At 49.1% G+C, this 26,606-nt stretch overlaps 1 protein-coding gene across 5 annotated transcripts in view; it reads left to right on the top strand.

Moving 5' to 3' along the window:
* arhgef3 (Rho guanine nucleotide exchange factor (GEF) 3) overlaps positions 1-24,648 on the top strand; it is an 81,176-nt gene extending 56,528 nt beyond the window's left edge. For 4 of the 5 annotated variants that reach the window (XM_035388725.1, XM_035388729.1, XM_035388728.1 and 1 more), the window contains 9 exons: positions 8,212-8,319; positions 10,086-10,256; positions 11,916-11,978; positions 12,695-12,791; positions 13,388-13,464; positions 16,846-17,103; positions 18,409-18,579; positions 20,539-20,725; positions 21,118-24,648. In XM_035388725.1, coding sequence (XP_035244616.1) covers positions 8,212-8,319; positions 10,086-10,256; positions 11,916-11,978; positions 12,695-12,791; positions 13,388-13,464; positions 16,846-17,103; positions 18,409-18,579; positions 20,539-20,725; positions 21,118-21,425 — 1,440 coding nt within the window. In that variant the 3' untranslated portion in view covers positions 21,426-24,648. Of the gene's footprint in view, positions 40-8,211; positions 8,320-10,085; positions 10,257-11,915; positions 11,979-12,694; positions 12,792-13,387; positions 13,465-16,845; positions 17,104-18,408; positions 18,580-20,538; positions 20,726-21,117 lie in introns of all 5 variants that reach the window. The other variant, XM_035388726.1, reaches the window with a different exon arrangement.
* The last annotated feature ends 1,958 nt before the right edge of the window (positions 24,649-26,606 follow it).

The following is a 26,606-nucleotide window of genomic DNA, read 5'->3' as shown; positions in this document are numbered from 1 at the left end:
GTGCAGACCGTTCGCGACAATCCTGTTAAAGAAGCAGAGGTATGTGTGCCAAATCGAATACCTGGCTGACTTTCCCTGTACATTATTGCGGTGGTAAAGTAAAAAGTGGACTCTTGGAGAATCGTTAGACTTTTTGATGTTTTTAAAACGGTCAATTTCGGTTTAAGAATATTTGCATTTTAGATGCTTTTCCTTAGTGCCTCTATTTGTGACACTATAATCGGTCCTGCATGCTTTGATTCCGCTGTAAATTCAGAACCCGTTTGAATGTTTTTTTATATTACTCTGTCAGTATGCATGTATTTAATTTGTTTCACTAAACACCCAGTGGTTACGACTCTTCTCCACTGATGTCTACAAAGCCTTTATGGTAGTATATATAATATAACCCACGTACGCCTTATCTGCCTAACTGTTCGCTTTAATAGCTCATAAGATAAATTAATTCTGTTGATATTAATTCTTACGGTATTTTAGGAGCTTTGCTAGCATGACTCCTAAGTGAGAGCACCTCAGCAGTGTTCAACGACACGGTTATATGAGAGATGTTCTTTGTGTGCAGTTCATCTGAGCGCCCACGCGCCCTCAGTAATACCATTTATAGTTTTACTACTTATGAATTACATAAATATAATCGAAGTGGGTATTCTAAAAAAAAAGTTGCTCAGATTGATCAGAATCAGCCTATGTAAAGTCAGTAGAACTAAGCAGAATGCCCTTAGGATATACAAGAACCCGAAGATTACCCAGATGAAACGTTTGTTCAGAGTGTTTTTGGTGTCTGGCACTATTGCACACGGTACATTAAATTCACGTATTTTACGGTGTGTGGAAGTGGTGCAGCGAAACCTTAAGTGTCTTAAATAAGTGGTTCAGGGTTGGGGGAACATTAGAGACTAGGAAAGGTTTAAAAGCAGTCTTAAGTGCACCGTGTTCCTGCTGCTCGACATAATACGCGAGACAAGGCTCTGCTTTAGGTCAGTTCAAAACTGACAGCAATGAACTGTACAGGAACTTCTGAGTGCACTTCAGAGAAGTTGCTAGCTGCCACCCTCAGAACCCACTGTGAGAGAAGTCATCCAATGTTCTTTGAGTCTCTCTGCATTATTATTATTACCAATACTAATAATAATAATAATAAAAAAACATTCTTTAACCAAGAAGGTCAGTTGGGAAAAAGCTATCTTTCCCAACAATGTCTAAACCCAGACTTTTAAGAACACTGCAGAGCAGTCTGCAGATGGCGCAGAAAAGCAAGTAATTACAATTTCAGACAATCAGAAGCACATTTATCTGTCAGTCTGTAACTGTCAGTCTCTCCAACGCTCCTTTTGCTTATTGTTTTGTCGGGGGGTTTCTAAATGCATCAGCCCCCCAGCTTGGGTAACTTGAAGTGTTGAATCTGTAACAGAATCCTGAAAATACAAAGTGGACACAATGAAAAGCCATGAGGCTGCCGCAGTTAACGGAATAAAACAGAACAGCTGAACAAAAGAGGAAGAGGCTTTTCTCCCGTTGTTTTATCATCCCCTGGTGCATCGTTTATGTTGAAATGGCAGACTTAACTTAATGTTTTCACAGTGACACCTCAGTCCTCCCGCAGATCTTAAGGTTCAGTTTGCTGTGAGAGGCCTTCCCTTGTCCCGGCTGAAGGACGGGGATGTGGTGGTAGAGTGTTTGGGGGGGGGGTGTTTTGGGGAGCCACTCTGGCCCATATGGGAATGTCGTTAAATCAGTCAGGGCTTGCAGAGTGTCCTCCTCTGGAGTATCACTTTCTGATCCCAGTATCACTTTCTGGCACCACACATGCCTGAAGAAGCCATGGCCGGTGACCCTTACGGCTGGATTTTAGGCTCTGTTAATCGGCAGTCAAGACGTGAAGGCTGAGCTTCACGGCTAACCCTGACGGCTCAGGAATGAAAAGGCCCTCTTGTGCTGAAGGTTAGAGAGCTGTGCTGTGTCGTAGTCTGTGCTGTCTGCGGGCTTTAACCACATTTAACTTGAAGGGGTTTCATTTAGAGATGGAGGGGCTGTGGGGGGTTGATGAACAGTAGTGTCGCCCCCCCCCCCCCCCCCCTCCCTCAAGGGTGCATTATCAAATGCAGCAAAGGGCTGAATGTCAATCACAGCAAATTTATCCTGTCAGGTTTCCCTTGAAAAAACATCCAGTGGATTACGGTCCAATCCTCTCACTCTCTTGCTCTCTCTTCTCTTGTCTTCTCTTCTCCTTTCTTCTCTGGCACATCGGCCCCTGAGGTATTTTGCGTATTTTAAGTAAGACCAGATGCAGCTTCCCTCGGGACGTTGCCCTCGGAAATGTCGGATCACAGATGATACCCCGACAGTATGTCAGGCTTCACTCCCTTCCCCCTGAAACCCAAAATGCTGGGTCTCAGAGAGAGAGAGAGAGCGTGAGAGAGAGCGAGAGAGAGCAAAAGAGAGAGAGAGAGAGCAAGGGCGAGAGAGAGGAATATCAATGTAGGAGGAAGGGAGAGATTTCAGTGGTTTAGAAATGCATCATGCAGTTGAAATCTCTTATTCAATGTCATTAAAGCGGAGACTCCATCCTTCTGCTATGTAGCCTGTCATGGCATCAGGAGCAGCCAGAGTGAGACCTGTTGGGATTTAGTCTGAGTGTTGGTGGGGGGGTTGGGGGGGTGCCCCTTGGTGTTTAGGAGAAGAGATGTTGGTATGGGAAGGTAGCCATTACCTAGCTTACAGGTACCTGAGCTGCTCTGCGCTGCAGTGACATCACCTTGGCTTGGGGCTGTTTGCTCAAACCTGTTTTGCCGGAGGGAGATGAGCAAACTCACCATGCAACTCTCATCTCGCCTGGTGGCTTTACCCCCTAACACATTACCAGCACTGTAAATTCCAGACAGGCTGAACTTATAACCTTGCTTGCAGTTCAGAGAACAAGAATGCTGCTGCTGCTGTTTGGTGTGATTTCATTCTCATCAAACCAAACCTGAGCAGTGGCTGTCTGAGTCACTGCACATGTGAACACTGTTCAGCAGAAGCTGCCTGGTGACTCCACCCTGTGAGTAGACCTCCAAGGATGTAAGCTCAGGGCCAAGTGATGTAGATATAATCCCTATGCTCTGTCAGGTTAAGGAACCCGCACACAAAACAAATGACTTCTCAGGTGGTAGGAGAGAGTGACGGACGGGCGATTTGTCTCAGGGTTGTGATGCTGGCTGAGTTCCTCTGGGTTTCTCCTGAGTTTAATTCCACGTGCCCCCTCTCCCCGTTCATTCTCACGCGCGTCGACTACAGCAGCCACCGAGTCCCCGCTCCCCCCCCCAAAAAATAGTAAAATTTGGCCGTGCCCGGAGTCTGAGCTGGGTTTCCTTCGAGCGGCGGCGGCTGCGTCCCTCCCTGTGCGGTGCGCGCTGTGATCGCACCATGACTCATCAGCCTCCCAGACTCTCTCTCTTAGCACAATGCGCCGCCCCGAGTCACGCGTCCTCGCCCCGGGCCCTGTCTTTCATGCTGCTGCTGGTGCCCGTCATCCTAAATCACGCTCCGGGACACCCCCCTTAAAACCGAGGCCCATTTCCATGGAGACGCCTTCAACCGTTTCAGCGTTTTCTCTTCCCTTGTTCCATTCCAAGTATCTGTTTTGTTGGATGGCAAATGGATGTTTTGGGAGGGAGGGAGGGGGTATTTTTTTCCCCATAATCTTACTGCTTAAACTTTAAAGAACTGTGAAGAAAAATCAGTGTCTCCCAACTTTGATTTTGTAGTGACGAGTATTACGAAATGCCTAAAAATGAAAGTGCTCTAAAAATATTGTGTGTAAACTAATGCCCGGCATTAAGAGAAAAGTTTAATCCGTTTGATTTATAAGCAATTTTAGTTCAGGACTTTTTCCCAGAGTGAAGACATATGGGGTGAGGGGAGAGGGTTTAAGTCTGGTTAGCTGAGAGGAAGGAGCAAGCCTTATCACACAGCCCCACACAGACAGGAGGAGAGCTAGTACCCCTGCACTTTATTCCAGATCATTCTGTGTGTGAACAGGAGGGAGATGGAGGCCTTATCACAGAGCCACATGCCCGCAGGAGGAGAGCTGGTCCCCTGCGCTTCATTACAGCCCGTTAGCACTGCGCTAATGAATCTGACCGTGAGGGAGCCACGCAGGCTGCTATCTGCTCTGAGGCCAGCACTGGGCCGAGGTGCAGGAAGGCCGGTTGGGTCCACAGGCACGCGGGGCTTGTGTCATCTCCTTAGTTACCCAAATCCCTGCTGGCCACCCTGCTTTTTCTCATTTACGGGAATGAAAGGGGAAAAACAAAGCGAAACAAAGCAAAAAAACAAAATGACAGAGAAAGAAACCCCGGTCTTAAAAAATAAGAACACCTCCAGAGAAAGATTTTTTTTTTAAAAACTCCATTATAGAAAGTGAGACATTTTGGAAGGAGTTCAAGCGGGTTGACAATGGAGTTTTTTTGGAGCGGTGGAGGGGTGGAGAAGCACAGTGACTCATTCAGGTTTATCGTACAGTAAAAAAATGGGAGTGTGGCCTAGCCAGGGATGGTTATGTAATATCGTTTCTGGGAGGCGCTCGGTTTCCAGGGCACCACGGTGGCCCGCCAGGTGAGGAGACGGGTGTGCAGAGCAGAGGAGAGCTCCCCTCGAGTGAGCGAGCCCAGTGGCTGGACCAAGACCTGGAACAAACTGTAATCTGGAAGCGACTGACTCTGCCCGCTCTCCCACGGTTTGTTCCCTGCAAGCTTCCTGCGATTGGTTATTTTGGCGAAAAGGCAAAACGCCATCGGGGGAAGAAAAGAGGAACAGTATTTCACTGTCAACAAAGAAATTAATATTTCGGTGGACCCGTTTGTTGCTTGCCTGGAAAGCCTCCACCGAGCGCACGCCGCTGACGTGGTCCCGGTTTTCCCAGCAGACCCTTCTCTTCCCTCTGCGCTGTTTTGTTTTCGTCTGCTCTGCTTCCCCGGTGCACATAAACAGCAGACTCCCGTTTCCCCCCCCGCTCTGTCAGTATGCATCATACATTAGCACTGTGTGCATTCCGCTCTCCTCCAGTACAGGGCTGCACGGGGTGCACGGCCAGCGTTTATCACTGTGTCGTCTTCTGGCTTTTATTTACTGCACGGGAGGGATGGCCGGGGCCATTGGCGCCGCTGATCGGGATAAGCTCACTCGGTCCGATCAGCTGGCGCTGGCTGCCAGGTGGGTCGGGCGCAGACAGGTGAAGGCAGTCTTGTGGCGTTCGGTCACACGTGCAACTGTGTGAGCCTGTGCTCTCCCGTCACGTCACTGCAGTCAAGCACAGATTCCGTAGACTCACTGGATGCTCAGCTCCTGTCTCCCTTCTCAGCTCCCTAATTACTGCAGCTTCTGGTTGGGTGTGTTACAGTACAGTGCGTTGTATTGTGACTACTGGTATTGTGACAAATGTTTTGTAAAAGGTGGTGTATACATACATGCTAACATGGTGCTGAGTGTCTGGTGAGAAGCTTTGCTGGCCTGTCGTGTCACTGAGTGGACACACTGGACCCTGGGCACTGCGAAGCCTCCCTGGGGTCTTGTGTGGTTGTGGTTTGGGACTACCGACCAGTGATCACACCAGGGCATTATTTTATAATTATGCGATCGAAGGACGTGCACATAAGTGCATTGATCCAGTGCTTATTCTGGACTCCACGCTGGAAGGCATGTTGAGTCCTGCAGCAGGGGATATCGAGCCATGGGAGACATGCACATTTGTGTCCTGAGTGAGCGATTTGGCCTGGCCATTGTAAAAGCAAGCTTTTGTCCAGGGTGGTCATCAAGTGTACTCTGACAGCGGTCAGAAATGGAGGTTCTCTTATTTCCTGACAAAACACTTTCCACATTAGAGCCTCCTTCCAGGCGGGAGCCTGGCGTTATGTAAGCCTGTGTGGAGAGGTGCGGGTCATGGTGCATGCCCCCAATACTGCAGCCAGCGGCTCCCTGCTGAGTCCTCTCAGACAGGGGACAGGGACGGAGCAGGCCAGGCAATGTGACTGTGTCCACTGAGTCACCTGTTTGGAGGAGGGAGCAGGTGTGTGTGCGCGTGCTGCTGTGTGTGTGCTTGCTCATGTGTGTGTGTGTGTACCTGCTCTGATGTGTGTGTGTCCGTGCTCCTGTGTGTGTGTGTGTGTGTGTGTGTGCGCGTGCTTCTGTATGTGTGTCTGTGCTCCTGTGTGTGTGTGTGTGTGTGTGTGTGTGCTTGCTCGTGTGTGTGTGTACCTGCGCTGGTGTGTGTGTGTCTGTGCTCCTGTGTGTGTGTGTGTGTGTGTGTGTGTGTGTGTGTACCTGTTCTGGTGTGTGCGTGTGCATGCTCCTGTGTGTGTGTGTGTGTACCTGCTCTGGTGTGTGTGTGTGTATGTGTGTCCGTGCTCCTGTGTGTGTGTGGAAGTGTGTGTGTGTGTGTGTGTGTCTGCTTGGGTTTGTGTGTGTGTGTCATGGAGGTGTGTGGCTGGCTCCCTGTTACATAACTCCAGGACTGGCTGGGTATTGTGAGTCTGCACACAGGGCCAGAGGTGAAATCTGTCTGGAGTTTGCCTGCCTGACCCTGTCTCACAGGCAATCACACGGGGTCAGATTCTGGGATAGAGGCCGGGAGGGGGGAAGTAAGGTCATTTTGCTAAAGCACAGAGAGTTATCTGGAGTGAATCAGCTTTAATAAACGATGCCAGGGTCAGCCAAAGTCAAGTGACAGGGAAGCAGGTGATGGGGCTGATAATGAGGGCTTGTCTTGGACACCTGAGGATCACAGATTATTCCAGACTCTTCGTCTTTCAGCGCAGTATTGGTGACTCTGCAGGACCAGATATAGATCCTGCTTTGTGTCTGTTGTGTTTTTGAGTAGAACCACCGCACCTGTGATGCAACGGTTTGTTCAAACTGCTGCTCATCAGCAGGACTTGTTTTTCTGCTTGTTTACGTCCACCAATCGAGTCAAAATCTGGCTTTTTGCGATTGTTGCGCAACGGTAGTGAGCCCAGTGCCACGTTGAGTTGTTTCGACAGCATGGTGTTTTTGGGAAGGTAATATGTGCCCTTTAACCTGTTCCAAATAGGAAGGACTGTTATGAAACACCTGGTTTCATTGATGGCAACTGATAATAGTGAAATGGCTTGGTTACTCTTACTGTAATGCACATCTTTTATCTTAAATTGTGTAAATAGGTTTTTCTTTTTGTTTTCAAAAAAAAAACTTTCCTAAATATTGGTATTTAAAACACAATATTACGCAGTATGCATTTTGTTTTGTTCTATATGTGTATGCATGTATGGTCGACATAGTTTTGTTACCTGTGTGTAGTTTTGTTACCTGACTGTGTATATGTGCGCTTGTGAGCGCATACGCACGTGTGCATGCACCTGAGTGTCTACAGAGTGTCTGCACTCTGAATACTGATCGGGCAGCTGCTGTGATGTCATACCAGCTCTCTGCAAAGGAGGGAGAGAGAGAGTGGCTGATGGAGGGACAGTGACTGATGGAGGGAGAGAGTGAGTGAGTGATGGAGGTAGAGAGAGAGTGATTGAGGGAGGGAGGGAGAGTGTGAGGGAGAGAGATAGAGAGTGGAGAAGGGAGATGAAGGTGCTGCAGATGGGCCATTCGTCTCTGCAAGCTCATCCAGAGCCTCCTGTGTGTTGGTCTGTTCTTGCGTGTGATGCAGTAGATGGGAAACGCTTTGGTGCCTGCAGGCGGCCATGATGTGTAGGTGACCTGCCTGCTGCCTGAAGGGCCGTCCTCTCCCACTGCGTGCCTGCCTGCCAGTCCCCGTGAGGCGGTCCCTAAACGCACTGGAATATTACGTCCTCTTTACCCTGCTGACGTTTTTACCCCTGGGCGTTTTGGACGGGTGCGGGGGTTGCGTAACATGTGATGGGGCGCCTGTCCACATGTAACCTTGACGACAGGAGAGGCAGTTTGCAGGTTGTGGACGTACGTGAGTTCACATGGTTCAGGATCGGGGGGGAGGGTCACGCGGAGGTCGCTCTGGCCATCGGCTGGGCCCCCCCGCCGCGTCTCGCTGCTGGCTGGGCACAGGGGCCCCATGGAGATCATGCGCAGGACGGTCCCCACCTGTCTGAGGTGGTGAGTGCTGTTGGTGCATACGCATGTGCGCATGCGTGTATGTGTGCGTGTGTGTGCGTGTGTGTGTGCGTGTTCGTGTGGTGACGTGCTCTAATCCGCTCTCCCTCTCCTCTTCCTCAGGAACCCAGTAATAAAAGGGTGAAGCCCCTGTCCCGGGTCACATCTCTGGCCAGCCTCATCCCCCCTGTGAAGGCAGCGCCCCTCAAACGCATTGGCCAGTCACTGCAGGTACACACGCGCTCAGACAGACACACACACACACACATGCACACACACACACACACGCACACACACGCACACGCACACACACACACACACGCACACCACGCAAATGTATTGTGGTTCTGCTGCTCCTAAACTCCTTGTGACTGCTTTGCATTTGCTCAGTCATAATTGTGCTGTTTTGATCCGGTTTTCATACACGATGAAAACTGAGCCCAAAGACCCATTCCAACAATGACCAATCTGCTACATTGAGCTGCCAAATAGCGATGAATGTCTTTATTGGCTTGGCTAGAGTATTGTCGGACACTTCCAATCACCAGCTCTGAATGTCTGTGTTATGTAATGGTGTAAATACCCTGGAAGAGTCTCCTTGAGCTGTATTTTGTCTGTGGGAAAGTGGCCTTTGGCTGTATATTAGTGTTGTTCTATGTCCTTATGTTCTTATATTATGCAGGGTATTGCTACAGTACTAATACAAGATCTCAATAGCATGTGTATGTGTGCATCCCTGTGTGTATTTGTGTATCTTTATACCTGAGTGGCTGTATGTGTATAAATGTGGAAGGTTTTGTGTGTGTCTGTGTCTGTGTCTGTCTGTGTGTGCGTGTGTGTATGTGTGAGAGTGTGTGAATGTGTCCGTGTGTGTGCGGGGAAATGGCTGTCTGATTCCTCTCCACTGGCCAGGCCCTGTTTTCCCTTCTGCTTTCACACCTCACACACGCGCCAGCCACTCTCTCCCAGCTTATCAGCGTGACATACTGCAGAAAACTTCCACAGCTAGTACCCTCTGTCACTCTTTCTCTCTCTCTCACCCTCCCTCCATCCCTCTCGTTCTCTCACTGTCAAATTCAAATATGTAAATAAGGGAGGATAATTTTGGGAAATGAAGCGTCGTTGCTGTATTTGAATGCATGTTATGTTCTTAATTTTTGATCCTGTCTGTGTATCTGCTTTGCATTATGTGGTCATGTCTGATTGGAACCTTTGAGTATTAACTAGCAGCAGCTCTGTGCACTCGGCTATATCGCGCATTGGTTCCTGATGGAGAAGTGTTATCTGTATATCTAGCTGGACTTTGACTTTGATTGTGCTGCAGTTGAGGTCTGGTCCCATTTCTTGTTTCAAGACAACCGAGCGCTAGCCTCACTCTTTCACACACACGGCTTGAGAGGGGACTTTACGCACTTCTGCTTTGTTGTGGACTAGCCCCGCCATAGCCTATTTTCTGGGCTTGTCTTAGTTCCTTGAATTGCTTCACCTTTGTTTTATATTTGCGCTCCTTACGATTATTCAGATTCAGAGACTGGGTGAGGAAAGTCCCAGAGGAAAGTGCTTTTCAAACGGCCCGTGAATCACCCTCCACACTGTCACTGTTTCACACTGTCACATGATCTTCCGGTCTGTGTGTCACTTACCAGTGTGTCAGTGTGAAAATGAGGATTTCTGAATGATTTCTCCTCAGAAGAGCGGCTGTACGCGTTCTTACACACAAACCCATCATATCCAGCATTATTACTCATCTACAGTAGGAAAGTACTGTCAAACAGAGTCATGCCTTTTGAACTATCCCATAAAGATTTGGGCCATTGGTGGAACTCTCAGTGTACTTTCGAATTCCATACTGGAATTTACACATAAATTTACCATGGTAAGTGTTGGGGAAATTCTGGCTGTGTTATTGGCTAGGCTTAATTGTAGCTAAGGCTGACCAACTACTGAAATTTGTGTATAAAAATGCCCTGTTCTTTTTCTGGCCCCCGCCTCGGCAGCGCTCCATCAGTTTCCGAAGTGAGAGCCGGACAGAGGGGGCCCTGCCGCGACCATGGAGCCGCCACGCCCCCCCCGCCACCACCAAGCGCCGCGACAGCAAGCTGTGGAGCGAGACCTTCGACGTGCGGCTCGGCCACATGCTGTCCTCCAAAGAAATCAAACGGCAGGAGGTGAGGCTCCGGAACACTTCACACTCTCCTGTACCCCATTCACTCACCCCTGTGCCCCATTCACCCTCCCCCATACCCCATTCACTCCCCCCCCATACCCCATTCACTCCCCCCGTACCCCTTCACTCTCCCCCGTACCCCATTCACTGATTTACATTACATTTCTGAAATGTAATGAAATTGAGTCCAGTGAGTGAGTGGTGAAAACCCCGGGTGACCGTGGGAACTACACTTCCCTCATGCACAAACCGACTTCAGCCTTCACGGAAAAATTAACTCTGTGTTATTGAATGCATATAGCAATATATGCATTTAATGACATGTGGTGAATTATTGTGGGTTACTACCATACTAAGCATAATTAGTATTATGGTAGTGACCTAGCTAATGTACAGCTTGAACATTTAAAACCCATTTAAACCCTTTTACCCTTTTAAAATTAAAATTCTGTTTACCGATTTGCTATTATTATGCTGTTCCCATCAAGCATTTCACCAACATCTCTTAAGACTCTGCAATGACCCATGGGAGCTTGAGGCTAAAACTCTGTATTGACACACCAACTTGCTCAACTGGCAGAATGCCCGCAAATTTGTAGGACATTAATTTCAAATTCGCAAAGGTATTTACTAGAGCACATACTCAGGTAATTGCTGAGTGCGCAACTGCTGATTTACATTTTATTTTCTTTCCTACTACATTGGGATTAATTTGACTTTTAGGAGCGCTTAAAGCAGGTCATTACATGCATTATGCTCTGAGTGTTTGTGCTGTTGTCAGATAGCAAAGAGTAGAAAAAAGTCACAGGAAAAACCGCTGGACAGACATACAGATGAGGATAGGCTTTCACATATTTGAGAGCTGCCTGCTTGGCCGTACTGAGAAGTGCTCACCATGAGGACATTGTAGGTGCTGTGGCTATTAGGTTGACATTAGTGTGGTCCGTTTGGAGCATTCCACCCACCACCCCTCCCTTTCACAAATTGAGTTTCCTGCCCGGCCACACAGACTTCAAAGTGCTGTTGATATGGTGTGGACAACGGAGCCCAGCTGTCTTCTGGGAAGTATTGAGTTCTGAGGGGTCAAAGGGGGGGGGGGGGGGGGGGGGGGGGTCTTTCGGTGTGTATCTACCTCAGCCTGCGCTGTGGTTTAATAGGGGCCTTTAATGTCGAGGCAGACCCTCTCTGCGTGACCCCCCCACCTGTCCCCTCTCTTTTGATGGAAACTCGTATCGGTTGAACTACTTTCTGAACGCCGTGGCACCGCACCCCACATGCACAGCCCCACACCCTGCATGCACAGCCCCACATGCACAGCCCCACACCGCACATTGACTGACACGGTTAAGCGCTGCGTTTGTCCCTGGGGCGCAATTATAAGGCCATGGCCTATTTTCAAAAATCATCGATTTTACGGTCGACAATAGCTGAAATAATGCAGCGAGACGTGGATCCCAGGATGAACACGCTGGCTTCTCATTGCCGCGGTGTGTTTGCTTTGATAGAGGAGCCCTGTCTGAGCACACTGGTGTCAGGTGGCCAGTTGTTGATCCTCAGAGATGGAACAGAGGCCGTGGTTTGATTTCTTTCCCTCACTATCTCTTTTTCTTTTGCTCTCTACCTCTCTGCCCCCCCCCCCCCCCCCCCCCCCCCACCACAGGCTATCTTCGAACTGTCTCAGGGGGAGCAGGACCTGATTGAGGACCTGAAGCTGGCTAAGAAGGTTAGATCTGTTTTTCCAATTAGGAGCCTTCTTCACCCCCCTTACCCCCACCCCCACTTTGTTTTTGTTTCTTGGAATGTGTAAGGGGTGAGTTACTTCACTCATGTGAGAAGCCCATCTCCAGTTTCCCCTCCGCTGCAGCAACTGCCATTATTCATTTTAAAAAAACCCAATTGGACAATCCCAAACCCAATCCCTCATGCTTTTATAGGATTACTGTGTCCTTTATTGTCTTTTCTATGGCTTTATATAAAATGTAAAAAGCCAGTAAATGGTTCCCATGTATTTCTTCTGCCTTTTATTTCCTCTGTGCCATCAATGAAACAGCTGCAGTTTCTGGGCTTGGTGTTTAGGTTTGAAATTGGTTGCCTTGTTTAGTTGCCTGGGATCTGTGTTTATTATTGGATGTAAAGGGAATAGGGTGGTCTCAGTGAATATTGGCCATGTTTATACACACAGGCCAAGCTGGTGCACAGATGATAATTCTTACATCTGCACAAAGGGTCATACGTTTTTTTTAGTTTTTCCATGTTTTAATTCAGTCGGTGCTGAGTCGGTGTTTTTGAAGCTACTTTTAATAGCCGATGTTTCCGCATGTCTCTTCCTGTGAAAGTTCCGTGATTGTAAGCATATTCTCTGCACGTGCTCCTGGCGACATGCAGCTGAACAGGTCGCATTGCTGCCTAAGCCCGCCCATCAGTCCGATTTCTCTGCAGGCCTACCACGACCCCATGCTGAAGCTGTCAATCATGACCGAGCAGGAGCTCAACCAGATCTTCGGAACCCTGGACTCTCTCATCCCTCTTCACGAAGGTGAGGGTTCGAGTGTGCCCTCAGTCAGGGACGTGCACACTTGCATACGCGCAGTTTACCAAATACGCATGTACACACGTGCACACAGGCAGAACGACACATGCACACAGACACGCAATATTGGGGCACAAAAGTCAGAGGATTGTGCAGATTGAAAAGCACTATGAAGACACTATGTGGACTGAAACTGCAGTTTTATGGGACCTCCAGGTTTAGAGGAGAATGAGAGAAATGGCAGAGTTGACTCCAGTGCCTCTCCCTCCTGCCCTCTGAAGTGTGTTTATGTCCTCAGAAGTGTGTGTGTTTCGGTCCTCAGAAGTGTGTATGTTTCTGTCCTCAGAATTGTGTGTGTTTCTGTCCTCAGAAGAGTATGTGTTTCTGTCCTCAGAAGTGTGTGTGTTTCTGTCCTCAGAAGAGTGTGTGTTTCTGTCCTCAGAAGAGTATGTGTTTCTGTCCTCAGAAGTGTGTGTGTTTCTGTTCTCAGAAGTATGTGTGTTTCTGTCCTCAGATGTGTGTATTTCTGTCCTCAGAAGTGTGTGTCTGTGACCTCAGATGTGTGTGTTTCTGACCTCAGTGCCTCTCCCTCCTGCCCGCAGATCTGCTGAGTCGCCTCAGAGAGGCCAGGAAACCAGATGGCTCCACGGACCACATCGGACACATCCTGGTCGACTGGGTAAGAGGAGCCGCACCCTTCGCCCCCGTCCTGCGCCACCCCGTCCTGCGCCACCCCGTCCCGTACTGCATGCTCCCTCTGGGCCCCTGGGAAAAGGCCCCTTCACAGCTTGCTCTACCAGCTGGTGTCTGTCACTCTGTGCTCTTACCCGGATGGCCTGCTGGTGTGCTCGCTGCCCCTGCAGGCAGTTGATGGTAACGCACCTGGGGCAAATACTGTGTGAGTTTGAGGTCCCTGATTTATGGTCAGATTATCTGCATTTCTTGATTAATCAGGAGTGTGTTTGTGTGTTTGTGTATATAGCTCTCTCTGTTTGCCTGAGTGCATCCTGCTGATCTTTGAGGGAAACCAGGCCAGCCTGGGGGGAGTGCAGTGAGCCATTGCCAGGAATGGAGGAGGGGAGGAGGGGAGGAGGGGAGGGGGAAGGGGGAAGGGGTGTGTGGTTTGGAGGGACCAGCCCATTACTCACACCCCCACAGTCCTGTCGAATGTTCTCTCTACAGAGAGCGCAGGGTTTTATATCGGGATACGCTGCAGGGCAAAAAACATTGGTGTTTTTTTTTTTTTTTACCCTCTTCGACCGCGTGCTTCTGATGCGAATCGGTCGACATCATGAACTTTGTGATCTTTAGCGGGTGGGGGGATGGGTCGGGGAAGGGGAAGGGGAGTGGGGCGTATTGGGAGAGGGGCTCAATCGTGCTCCTGCTGGCCAATTTCCTGTTCTGTGCCGTTTCTCTGTCACAGGAGCATTGAAGTGAAGCCAACCCTCCACCTTACCTCAGGTTTTTTTCGGGAGGCCTTTTCTTCCTGTCCAGATGATTTATGCTGGAGTCTGGTAAAGCCATAGGGCAGTGGAACCTGAAGGCGCGTTGAATGGGAAGGGCCGGTCTTCTCTGCCCTGTTATTAATTCCTGTGTTCAGTGTGCCTTTGTCTGATTCTCTGGCTCTTGAGCTCCTGCCTTTTCCGTCTTCCTCCCTCCCTGAGGGCAGGTCACGGCGCGTGACTCAGGCTGTGACCCCCCCCCCCCCCCCCCGGGCCTGTGTGACGTGGGGAATGGGGGGAAATAAAGAGACCTCAGAGGGGGCTTCAGCGCGTGGGCAGCGGGGGATTAGGGGGGGATTAGGCTGGTCTGTGAGGGCACTGCCCGTCGCGTGGGCAGAACACAAGATGGCTCTGCTGGGCACGGAACGGGCGCTCTGGGGAGAGCGACGCGGGGGCGGGGGGGTCAACGCCGGAGGGGTGTGAGGCAGAGCGGGACAGCGGCCTCAGCATGCCAATCAGGAGGAGGGGGAGGGGCCTGAGTTGCTTGAAACCGCTCCTACGTGACGCTGTTCCTGGCCAATCAGGGCATACTGATTTTTCCTTAACTTTTATTTATATCTTTTTCTCTCCACCTGAGGCTGACAGCTTGGGTATGTCACAAGCACACGCACATCAGAAACACTTTTGCACTGTGGTATCAGCTGGTAGCTGGAGAATGTTCACAAATAAAGCCCAAATAAAAGTGGTCCCAAAATGCATTCAGGTACTTCCTGATTCATCAAATCCTTGAAAGAGCAGTGAAAGAGGGGGTGTTTTTTTCCTGTGCTGTGGAAGTTTCTGTCCCATTGGGCTCTGACTCTGCAGGTCAGTCTGCTGAGCCCTGGGGGGAGGGTGGAGGGGGGGGAGTGAATTATATTCCACAGTCAGCCCTGGAGTTGAAAGTTCAGGATTCATTTTTCAGTTAATGAATTGCAATTGAATTGGGATTAATTTTCTGAATTGACCCAATCAAAATCGAATTGCCCTCCTCCCAAAACCTGCTGAGCACTCACCTTCCATACAATTATAATTATAGTTACAATTATGATTACAGGTCAATTTGAGGCATTCAGCAGATGTGTTTTGGACAAAAATAATGTTTCAGAAACACCTGCAGTCCTGTGTATGGCGTCCTGTAGATGCGTTCCTGCAACCCAAAGTGAGGTGTGTGAGACTGGCCTGTTCCTCACCTCGGAGTCTCCACACTCCGCAGCTGCTGGCGATCCGGGCGCGGCCGCCGCTAACCTCAGGGTGAGAGGCCGGGGAGGCGTCCCCAGCAGGTCCGTCAGCCAGGTGTCAGAAGGACGCCACGCTTCCTCTGCTGCACGGCGGGACCGGCGGGCGGGACAGCCGGCCAACGGGAAAGAGTTATGCTGCTGTCCGCAGAGCCATCGATATCCATCCCAGCAGTCAGTGGGGCGCTGCGTGGAGGGAGTCGGTGGATGTTTTAAGGACGGGGACGAGGCTGTGCCAAATGGGGCCTTCCTTCTTGTTTACAGTGGGGCATCATGGGAAGCGAAGCGTGGCGGCACGCTACTCCTCTGTGAGCGCGTCTCCAGCTGAATCGGAGGTCTCCTCCGTGACCCCTGTCCTTCTGCCGCAGAACACATCCACAGGATTGCGTAACTCGGTAGAGTAAATATTTTCCAGTTTCAGTGAAGGCGAACTGCTGTTAAGTCTTGGATCTTTGGACTAAAAGGGAAGTGAGTGTGCTGCAGGAGGGACCGAAGGCTGGGCTCTATTCCAGCTGTGTTGATGCATCTTACATAACATGCGTGTGATATGTTGAAATGCTCTCTGGAGCAGTGGTGGCCTTTGCCGTGTCAGAACATCTAAGGAGATTTCTGGGAATGGTCATGTGACTCCAGAATGGTGAGCGTCTATTCGTTAGTCACCCTTTCCATCGCTGTGCTTTTGGACGCGCTGCAGAAGGGGGGGGCGACGGACCGATGATTAAAATGTTTCTGTGGAATTCTCTTGGTCGTGAATCACAGGGAGCTGAACTCCCCGTCTTGCAAAACTGCAGCAGTGACATTAAGGTTCATCCCTTCTCATTATTAATATTATTATGATATCAAAGCCTTCGTGACGACATTTCCCAGCTGAACAGGAAGTGAGTGAGTTGGAGCGGCCAGGCTTGTAACCAGGTCAGCTGTTGCCGTGGCGTTGAGAAGCAGCAGTGCAGTAGTTTTGGGACTGGGGTCTCTCACGGGTTAATGCACCTCGGCCTGGTCACCCATCATCCTGTACTTCGCTGCAGCAGTCTGACTGGCTACCCTTGCCTGCCTGCCACACCAATGGCCATGTATGTCTCTGCGCTTTCTGCCCTCTGAGACCTACTTTTAAAATGAATTATTATTGTGGAATGTTAGTCTGTTGTCGTATTTCTCAGGATGTTATTCCGCTTTTGTGTGAATCCTTATTTCCCCTTTGGAAAGGCAGGGTGAACACGCTGGCTCCCCTGTGTGTGCTTTGATAGAGGAGCCCTGTCTGAGCGCACTGGTGTCAGGTGGCCAGTTGGTGATGCTCAGAGAGGTGGTAGTACAGAGGCCCCAGTCTCACCCTCTCCCTTCTCCCAGCTGCCCTGCCTGGACTCCTACAACGGCTACTGCAGCAACCAGGTGGCGGCCAAGGCCCTGCTGGACCACAAGAAGCAGGACCACCGCGTGCAGGACTTCCTGCAGCGCTGCCTGGAGTCGCCCTTCAGCCGCAAGCTGGACCTGTGGAACTTTCTGGACATCCCGCGCTCCCGGCTGGTCAAGTACCCGCTGCTGCTGCGCGAGATCCTCAAGCACACGCCCAACGACCACCCCGACCGACAGTACCTGGAGGAGGCGGTGAGTGTCCTGTCTGGCTAACGGGTTCCTTCAGTCCTCTCCCACATAATTACCCAAAACATGCTAGCCCTTTAGCCGCCAGTAAAATTACCTGCAAAATTACCCAGTGGTTTTTAAAAATTTTTTATAGGATTGAATATTTTTCTTAGCATGTTTCTTTGAAAATGATCTAGGATCTACAGGAGTGCATTCAGGTTTTTACAGCATATAAGGGTTTTGGATTCTTTGTGTTTCAAAGCTATATTTCAGCCTTTCTTTCTCTAAGTGTGCTGTCTGTCTCTCTGTGATAACCTGTGCTATCAATAGATAAATGTTCAAATTGTGGCTGAGAGCATACCCTGCATTTAGCGAAACTATGCCCCCTGCTGGGAAAATGTTGTAATGCATGCTGAGGAGAGCGTAGTCCTGAGTATGAACCACACAGCTGGGTCTGAACTGCCAATCTTTGAAATGCAGTGCTTTGTAATAGTGGCAGCTTTGTCTTATTTTTTTGTCTTAAGACACAATGAAGCTGCAATGGCAAACGTATTAGTGTCAGTTTACAGTACAGCAGTGCCAGCAAGGCCTGCTCTCATTGCACATTTTTGTGAGAGAGCCAGAGAGCTCAGGCCCGCGCTGGTCCCCATCAGCTCTGATGACTCATTTTTTTCCCCCCGGGGGACAGGGGCTGCCCCATCCCATCCTTGTCCAATCCCGTCCCAGCCATTTCTCACCCTGCAGGTGCTTTAGCATCTGTCAGTGGAATGAGCCCCTGGGGCAGTCCCCAGACAGGGGCCCAGCCAATGATAAGCTGCCAGTCTCAGAGCAGGAGGCGTGTCTCGCTGTCTGCCCTGAGACTGATGCTCCTTAGGTGTGGGTGTGTTTGCCCTGGGGTACTCAGACCTTGCCCTAGAGGCCGCTAGTGCTGCTGGTTTTCATTCTTCTGCTCTAATGAGGAGCAGCAGGTGAGTGGGATCTCTGGCCAATCAGTGACATTAATCCTGTCAGGTGGTAATGAAAACCAGCAGCACTACAGGCCTCAAGAGGCCATATTTGGGTATCCCTGTGTCAGGCGTGAGTTTCATGGAGGTGCTGAAACATTGAGGCTTTACAATAATTTTGGAACTAACAGGAGTGTGCAACCTCAATTTTACTGCCTGGAATTCAGTTTCTAATAATTTCTTTAGCTTTTGCTTTGAATCCCTCTGCTGGACATCGGATAAAGCGAGGCTCAGCTTCGCTGAAGTTTTGTCAGTTTGAGGCGGCGTTAGGAGTCCCCCTAAATCACTCCGCTCTCGTGACCCCCTCGGCGTGTCTGTCCCGCAGATCAATATAATCCAGGGCATTGTGGCAGAGATCAACGCGCAGACCGGCGAGTCGGAATGCCGATACTACAAGGAGCGGCTGCTGTACCTGGAGGAGAGCCAGAGGGATCTGCTCATCGACCGCTCCCGCGTGCTCACCTGCCACGGAGACCTGAAGAACAACAGAGGCGCCGTGAGTGTTTTAAACCAGCTCTGCACCCCGCCCCAACACCTTACTGTCCCTCACTATACTCACTCTGCTCCAACACCTTACTGTACTCACACACACCTGCACAGCTTCCCCTGGCTGTGGTCAGCCGTTGTAACTGTGTGTACAAGCGTCTGTGTGGACATGGCCCTCCTAGGCTTTATCAGGCTTCCCCTGGCTTTCCGGCCTCCTCGTAAATGTTATGACAGGGTGCTGTTCGGACATTTTAAGAGAGGTGCACTCCATGGTGCGTCCGGCTCATCGCGCTTTTAGTGCAGCTCAGAGCGTTTCGGCCACCCACGCTCGCCACAAAGCCGCAGGTTAGAGGCGTGGGCTCGTGCCCTTTGACCCCCGGCCGCCCCAGCGGGCGTGAAAAGGACGTGATGAGAGAGAAATGGCTCGGGCAAGAATGCGTCCTGTAACTCAAGCCAGAGGTTAAGTACAAGGGTCCACAGAGGTCAAAGTCAAGGGACGGTATGTCCCGCGTAAATATCCCTGATGTCAGGCCATCTCATTGATGGTTCTGTAATGCTGCGGTGAGGGGCAGGCGGGTAATTGGTCATTGTGAGGTCTACACAGCGGGGGCAGGCATGTGATTGGTCACGGCGAGGTTCCTACAGCACAGCCTGAGAGGCGGGCCTGTTGTAATCATCAGCAGGTCAGGGCAGGCGGTTCACACGCAGCCCAAGCCCGGCTGGCTAACGGTGTCACGCAGGTGAGCTCATGAATCCTCTCAGAGCTCCCCAGGAGAGTGGGTGGGCCAGTCGAGAGAAAGGGAAAGACCTCTGCAGCCAAAAGAGTCCCTTCCTAAGTTTGGGCCCATAGTTAAGTCCATATGCCAGGCTCCAGTCCATGCAGAACTCCTGGCTGTTCTTTTGTGCTGCTGTGTTTGTGCGCTCAGTCACCATGTTGCTGGTTGGTGGTTTATTTAGAGATTATTTCACTGCTTTTAATTAATGAGCCGTTCCCAGCAGCGTTCTAAAAATAGGAGGTGTTGTGGAAATTACACTAAACTATTTTCCTTAATAGAAGTGCGATGAAACAAAGTTTTCTCTTTATTGAGGCCTCAAGGGAAGAAATCCAGCTGCTCTCAGATAGGACAGTGGAATTTGTTCCAAAAATCGTTTGTCCATGGCACATTTTTATACATTTCGAGCCAAAGCGTAAAAACAGGTTTTCATTGGTTCATTTCTCCAGATACAGATACAAATTTAGACAATTCTGGTTATTGTACTCCGTGCCTAAATCTCACCAACAGAAAAGCTTTGATGGGTAGCAGCCTTCAGGTCTGGCGTTCAAGGTGACCAGACCTTGACCGCTCATAAGGCCTCCTGTTTCTCATGATATTTTCGGATTTGGCAAAAAGCAACAATTTCCTGTTATCGCCTCAGAAAAAGGAGTGAACCTTAGCAGTCGTTAATAGTTATAAAAAGAAAAACACATGAATATAAATTTTCTCTCGCTGAGGTCACTGAGTGCAGATGGTAAAATCCGAGTAAATTTCCAAATGAAATGTGTCTGTAAAATGTTACAGGGGGTTGAACAGGGAAAATGCAGCACGTTCAATGAGCCATATGTCAATACATATTGGGAACTGTGCTGATGAATTTATAACTACTAGCACCACTACTACTAGTATTGTACTACTGTATGTACTACAGATAACGCTATGAGTACTAATAGTAACAGTCTAATATTTTCCTAATTATACTAATTATTTCTACTCGTATTAGTACTAGTAGTCCTCTGCTAGTATTTTGCAGTTACTGCTGCTTGTGGTAGTACATCAGTTACAGTGCTCCTGCTCCTGCTGTTGCTCCTGCACCTGCTCCTGCTCCTGCTCCTGCCCCTGCTCCTGCTCCTGCTGCTGCTCCTGCTCCTGCTCCTGCAGCCCAGAGCCCCGGTCCTCACACGCCCTGTCCCCTCTCCTCTCTCCCTGCGCAGAAGCTGCACGTCTTCCTGTTCCAGGACGTGCTGGTGATCACGCGCGCCGTCACGCTCAACGAGCAGCTGTGCTACCAGCTGTACCGCCAGCCCATCCCCGTGCGCCTCCTGGACTGGGAGGACCTGCAGGACGGCGAGATCCGGCTGGGCGGCTCCATCCGCGGGGCCTTCAGCAACAACGAGAGGAGTGAGTGTCCCCCTGAAAATGCTGCTCGCGCGCCCCGTGTCCGCGATGCTACCGGGGGGTTATGGGTCATTTTAGCAACCGGCGCTACGGCTAGGCTGTTCTGCTGGGCTTGTGCTGTCCTGACGAGGCTTTGCGTCAGTGAGGAGGGCTGAAGTAAAGTTCCCAATGAAACATGGTTTATAGCAAAGCCTCCCCTCTCCTCCAGCCTCTTCTAGTCCCAGTGCTCGTCCCTAAACAGGCATTTCAAATTGACATGTATAAGACAGAACTGACCAAAGGTATTGGTAAATAAAGCAGTGAATCTAAATTAAATGCTGATAGTAAAGTTATTTATTAAAGTAGAGTTTAGTCAGCGGTGCTACAGCAGGACTAATCTCCTCCTCTTCCTCCAGCCAAGAACTTCTTCCGGGTGACGTTCCGCAGCGGCACGCAGCTCCAGTCCTACTCTTTCCAGGCCAGCGACGCCTTCAACAAGCAGCAGTGGCTCAACTGCATCCGGCAGGCGAAGGGCGCGGCGGGGAGCGGGGCTGGGGGCGGGGCCGGGGACCCTCCCTCGGGACAGGCGGGGCCCAGGCCGGAGAGCATGGAGCACAGCGACAGCGAGGTGTCGGACTGTAGCATGGACACCAGCGAGGCGGTCCCTGACTGCCCTCAGATGGAGCACACGAACACGAGGTCTGACCCCTCCGCCGAGGTCTGATTCCTGGGGAGGGGGCGCGTTCCGTCGCCCCTCTCACGGCCCGACACCCCCTCGCCCCCACTTCCCTCTGAAGCGGTCTTGTACAGTATTGGACCATGGAGGCCCACCTGCACCCTGGGAGTGGACAGCAGTATGTGGAAAGCACTTCTTCTTCCTTGATGCCTTCTCTTTCTTCGTGTCTGTTTTGTTTGTCTGAGCATTCATTCTCTCTTTCTCTCTGCCGTTTTCCTGATATACGGCGGTGGTGTTCTCCATGGCAGTGTGTCCTGTGGGCGGGAGGGGAAGGGGCATCTCTGCGTTCTGCAGAGGGGAGGAGGGTAGGGGTGTCAGTGTTCTTTAGGAAGGGGCGAGGTCACTGTCTCCCTCTCACCCTCCTGCTGAGTGGAGTTTCTGACTCAGGGACAAAAGGTCCTGGGTGTGGCCGGGTCCTGAGGAAGAAATGGGAGGGAGTGGCGCCGCACCCATCAAACCCTCACCTCGGGATGGGAGGCACTGCCCACACGACCCCCCAGCCACTGCCCTTCTGCTGTGCCCTCTCAGCGGAAAGCCCAGGCAGATTTATGTATATTTATGTAGGCAGTAGGGAACATAGTGTTTACAGTGAGTGAATATCCAGTCAAAATGACCAGCAGAATGTTTTAAGACAATCAAGGGAGAGTAGCAGGGGATGTGAAGTGGTGTGAAGCGTTTGGGTTTTTCTGGTGCACCGAGGTCGAAGGTCGGGAGGCGGGTGCTGTGTTCCTGTGACTCTGTACCACGGCTTTTTTACCCTTAGTTCTCTCTCCAGTAGAAGAAGAGAGTGAGCTTTGAAAGGCGTGGCTCTGACACTCTGCAGCGAATGGCAGTCTGATCTGTGAGATGCTTCAGAAGGACAGCCAATGAAAAAACACTGTGAGCAAATCCAGCAGGCCACTTCCCAGCTAACAAAATGTTCTCTCAATGTTGCTGCCATGTAGTGGCATTGTAATAACATTGAATAAACATTGCAGTAACATTCTGAGAACATTTTGTGTTAGCTGGGTTCAACCCGAGAGGCCACTGTGAAGCCACAGGCCTCTGAGGTCCAGGCCGGCTGCATTCTCTCACACGACTGGAGCAGAAGGGAGAGGAGACTGGGGGCGGGACAGGGTCTGTGTGTTTGTGTTTTGAGTGCAGAGCCATGCTGGGGGAAAAGAGCCCTGTCTCTCAGAGAGACAGATCACGCCATTGGACACATTCACGCCCACAACCTTAAAAGCAGCCTCTGTCTCAGGGGGAACATGGAGCGCTGGCCTGTTGTCTGAAGTCTGCATTAACACTGGCCCTACGCGTGGGGTCAGAGGCAAGAAACACGTATTATCACTCCGTAATATGACGTTCGGATTCCGAGAGAAGCACTTCGATTGGACAAAGATCAAGAGACTGTACATTCCCTCAAAGGTGTTCATCACCTTAGACACGTTAGTCACTGACCCCCCCCCCCCCTCCTCCCGTGCACAGGGCACTGTGAAAGTATAGCCTGTCAAAACATGGGGGGGGGCTGTCTTATGCGTAAGTCACATCGTGGGGTAACAAAGCCAGTATGATGTAGCTGTTGCTGTCTGAGGTCTGGTAATTGTTGGATGAAAGTCAAGTAATTTGCCCGGGTCGTTTACCTTCTTCATGTTAAAACAGAACTAAAAGATAAAGTTATTAAATTAAGCTGAAGGTTTTTTTTCTGACTGTGTAAGCGAGTAGTTTGCTTTGCCCTGTGTAGCTTGTGCAGACCTGCTTTAGTCACTGGATGTTCTGTGTGCTGAACTGACGCACACAGAGCTCAAACTAAGACCGCTCAAGCATTGCCAAAAATGTGTTCTGTTGTTGTTGTTGTTTTCGTTTTGTCTTTGTTTTTTTTTGTCTTGTGCCAGTTTACCTGTTTGTACCTGTTTGGCCTATTTGTCTTGTTTTGTTAAGTCACATGTGTTAAAGAAATTGTGACCAGGTAATCACTATCAAAATTTATCCAAAATGTATGCCTTTTTTTTTTTCTTTGTTTTTTTTTTTTTAAGAAATGTATTGAAATTTATCCTTTAGGACATTTATTTATAGTGTTTTTCCCACAGTGGCTTATTGTTTTGTTCTTATTGTTGGTGACTTTGGAGACAGGATGTGACATAATGGCACAGGAAATGCAAGGACAGGAAAGAGAGAATCACAGCCTCTCAGAAAGACCCGGTTGTGTGCGCGTGTCTGTGTGTGTGTCCATGCATGTGTGCGTGTATGTGTGCGTGCATATTTGTGTGTGTGTGTGTTTGTGTGCTTTTGATTTGTCCAAGAAAAGACACTGTTATGTGATGACATTTGTGTTGATGGAGCAAAAGAAAGATGTATGATGGAACTGAAAACATTACCAAATAAATGGCCTGATTTCAGAAATGTAATAAATGATTGTTTTTCCCATTGAAATCTGATACCTATTGGGAGTGGTCGTGTAATAGGATGTTGTGTCACCACGTCTGTCCAGTACAGCCAGTTTGAGCTGTAGCATAGAGTCTACCAGTGTATGGAATTCTACAATTAGGCAGACTATAATACTTCTCCTCAACAAGGCTAATCAACTCACAACTTTTTGGTGGAGCTCATTTGGGTGAATTGTGTCAATGTCATGCTCTTCATATCGTTGGGACGGCTACTGCTTTGTGGATGAGGGCATTTTCATCTTGAAAGACATCCTTCTGCAGGAAAAAAAATGCAAGAAAGAAACGTTTGAACATGGCTGAAGATGGTGACACAGTACCACAAACAATAATCTTGCCTGCTAAGGGTATGAGTAGATCCAGTCCACCCCAGGACGTGCCAGGGCACCAATGCAGGACCACCAGAGAACTTCACTGCTGAAGCACTGCTGTGTTTCCATGGACCTGTTCACTGCCTGTCCCGTGTAAGGCCTGATGGACATAAAACCAGATCGTTCCCAGTCCCGTGGGCTGCTAGGCCAGTCCCTTCCGAGCGCCCAGCAGCTGGATGTGAACGGGAGATCACATGACTCGACGCCCAGGGTTCTTCTAGAAGAATCCAGAAGAGTCTCCTCGAACGTATTACAGATATGAATAACACACAGGGTTAACCCCTAGAAACGGTCCATTTCTGTCTTACTTTCGGAAGTAAGCAAGTAGACTCATTCGTTTCTTGAGTTTCTAAAATATAATTTCAGTTTTATTGTACAGGTGACTGCCAAAATAAAGGAAATATTGATTGAAAGATTGATATTTGTAATGGACTGATTCTCAAACCAGTACATTGACATCATGACTGAGGAGTATGCACTTTTGCATAGTCACGCCTAGTTAATTATGTCTTTACCTCAGACTTCCATACCACCATCACCTTAGCCACTGTTCCTCATGAAACAGCCAGTTGAGTGGTCTTATTCCTGCTGAACTTGCCCCAACAACCACCCCTCTTTCAACTTCACAGATCTCACTATAGCAGCCAAAATAATGGCCATTGTGTCTGTTTAGCATATTGTATTGTTTATGAGAACATGCCAGCAAATTACTTGTCATTAGCAGTATGTGGATTAGATTTTTTTGTTTAACATGTCTGACTTAACAGCTGAAAAGGAAGTGTTTCTCTTTTAAATATTCCAAATATAATACCTTCCAGGTGATTGTGTTAATAGTGTGGGTAATATGCCCAGACTCTTCTCAGGTCACCTGGGGTCATTTACAAAATATATATTCTGTTTTGTCCCGTCAGGTAAAGCCAATTCCATTACACGTTTCAGCCAGTAGATGGCAGGTTCAGGTATCGTTGAGTCACACTGGGTGAATTGGCCTGAAAGGTGGATGTTGTGGGATTTCATGTGGTAGAAAGGTACGTGTTTCTGATTTGTCCAGTCTTGTGCTTTATTCCCTGTCCACTCAGCCTTTTTTATGCACTCAGGAGCTTTTGTTTATTCTGTTTTGGTATGAGCGATGTGTAGGCCTGTTACGTTAGTGGAAACGTAATATAACCTAGTGTAAATCTGCATTTTCCATAGTTATGTCGTCATGATCTGTTTGTGACATATTTATGAAATAGAGAACCGCCTCATTTCAAGCCCCTCCCTGCTAAAAAGTTCACCAAATAAAATGAGAAATAATAAAATGAGTGATGTCACGATTTTGCATTTGTGTCAGCGGCGCACCTTGTTCAAAACATCTTCCTGTGCCAACACCTGCAACTGAACTATTCCTTCAATGCAATTTGTATGAATGTTTACATACTATTTGGTTGTTTTCTCATTATTATTGTGCCTCACTAGCAAGTCACTCGCTAAAAATTTAAATGACTATTGCCAGTTGTTCCAGAGTATTACTTTTGTTCTTACTCTGATGAAAAGACTCAGGACTGTTAGTAAGTCCTAAATGACACTGCTGATTTTGTGTCAGGTGTAGCCAGCACACTCTTTCTTTATGCCAAAGAACTGTCCATATGCACAAATGTTACATACATTGCCTAAATGAAATATTCGCTGCTCATATAAACTGATATCTTAGCAGTCATCTGTAGTACACCAGCAGCCTCTGTCAGCTTTCACACTGTAATCTCTATCATTACAGAAAAACTATGATCAGGCCTATTTTGGGAAGCAGACCTACTTTTAGGGAATTCTGTGAATTTTCTGCTTTTATTTGCACCATTGCTTATGCACTGCAAAACAAACTTTTGATATGCGACTAAAAATGGTTTGGGTGGAGGAACAATCCTGTACATGTCCTGGACCACGTTTAGGAGCCGAGCTAAAGGGGAGGAGTGTGCCAGTTGTTTTTATTTTTTAGGTCTGTCTGTTAGCAATAACGCCGCAAGGCTGGAGATGCAGTAAAATCTTTAAAGGTAACAGGAAATAAATCAGAACATGAGTAACTGGGGGGGGAACAGAACAGAAATAGGACCATAAAATACCCTGCCATCCTTTTAAAGTGCTTTTGAGGAAATAAAAGTTTAAATGTTTTGGAAGTGACATTCGCCTTTGAAGATGCGCTTCTCCTTCCCCAGCTGTTCCTGTCGGTGCGCTGCTCTTAAATGCCGGAGAACTGAGCTCTCACAAGGTCAGTGCCAGAGTGACGGCTTCGCAGTCTGCCTCTCTTTGATCTTTCCGGCTTGCTACGCAACACAGAGAAGTGTTTATGTTACATTTGTTATAAAGTGCCAGATAAACACAACCTGATGTGAAATTGC

This window comes from Anguilla anguilla, chromosome 13 (genome assembly GCF_013347855.1).
Source record: "Anguilla anguilla isolate fAngAng1 chromosome 13, fAngAng1.pri, whole genome shotgun sequence".
Classification (NCBI taxonomy): domain Eukaryota; kingdom Metazoa; phylum Chordata; class Actinopteri; order Anguilliformes; family Anguillidae; genus Anguilla; species Anguilla anguilla.
The sequence above is the reverse complement of the archived record's forward strand: the minus strand, read 5'-3'. Positions and strand labels throughout refer to the sequence as shown.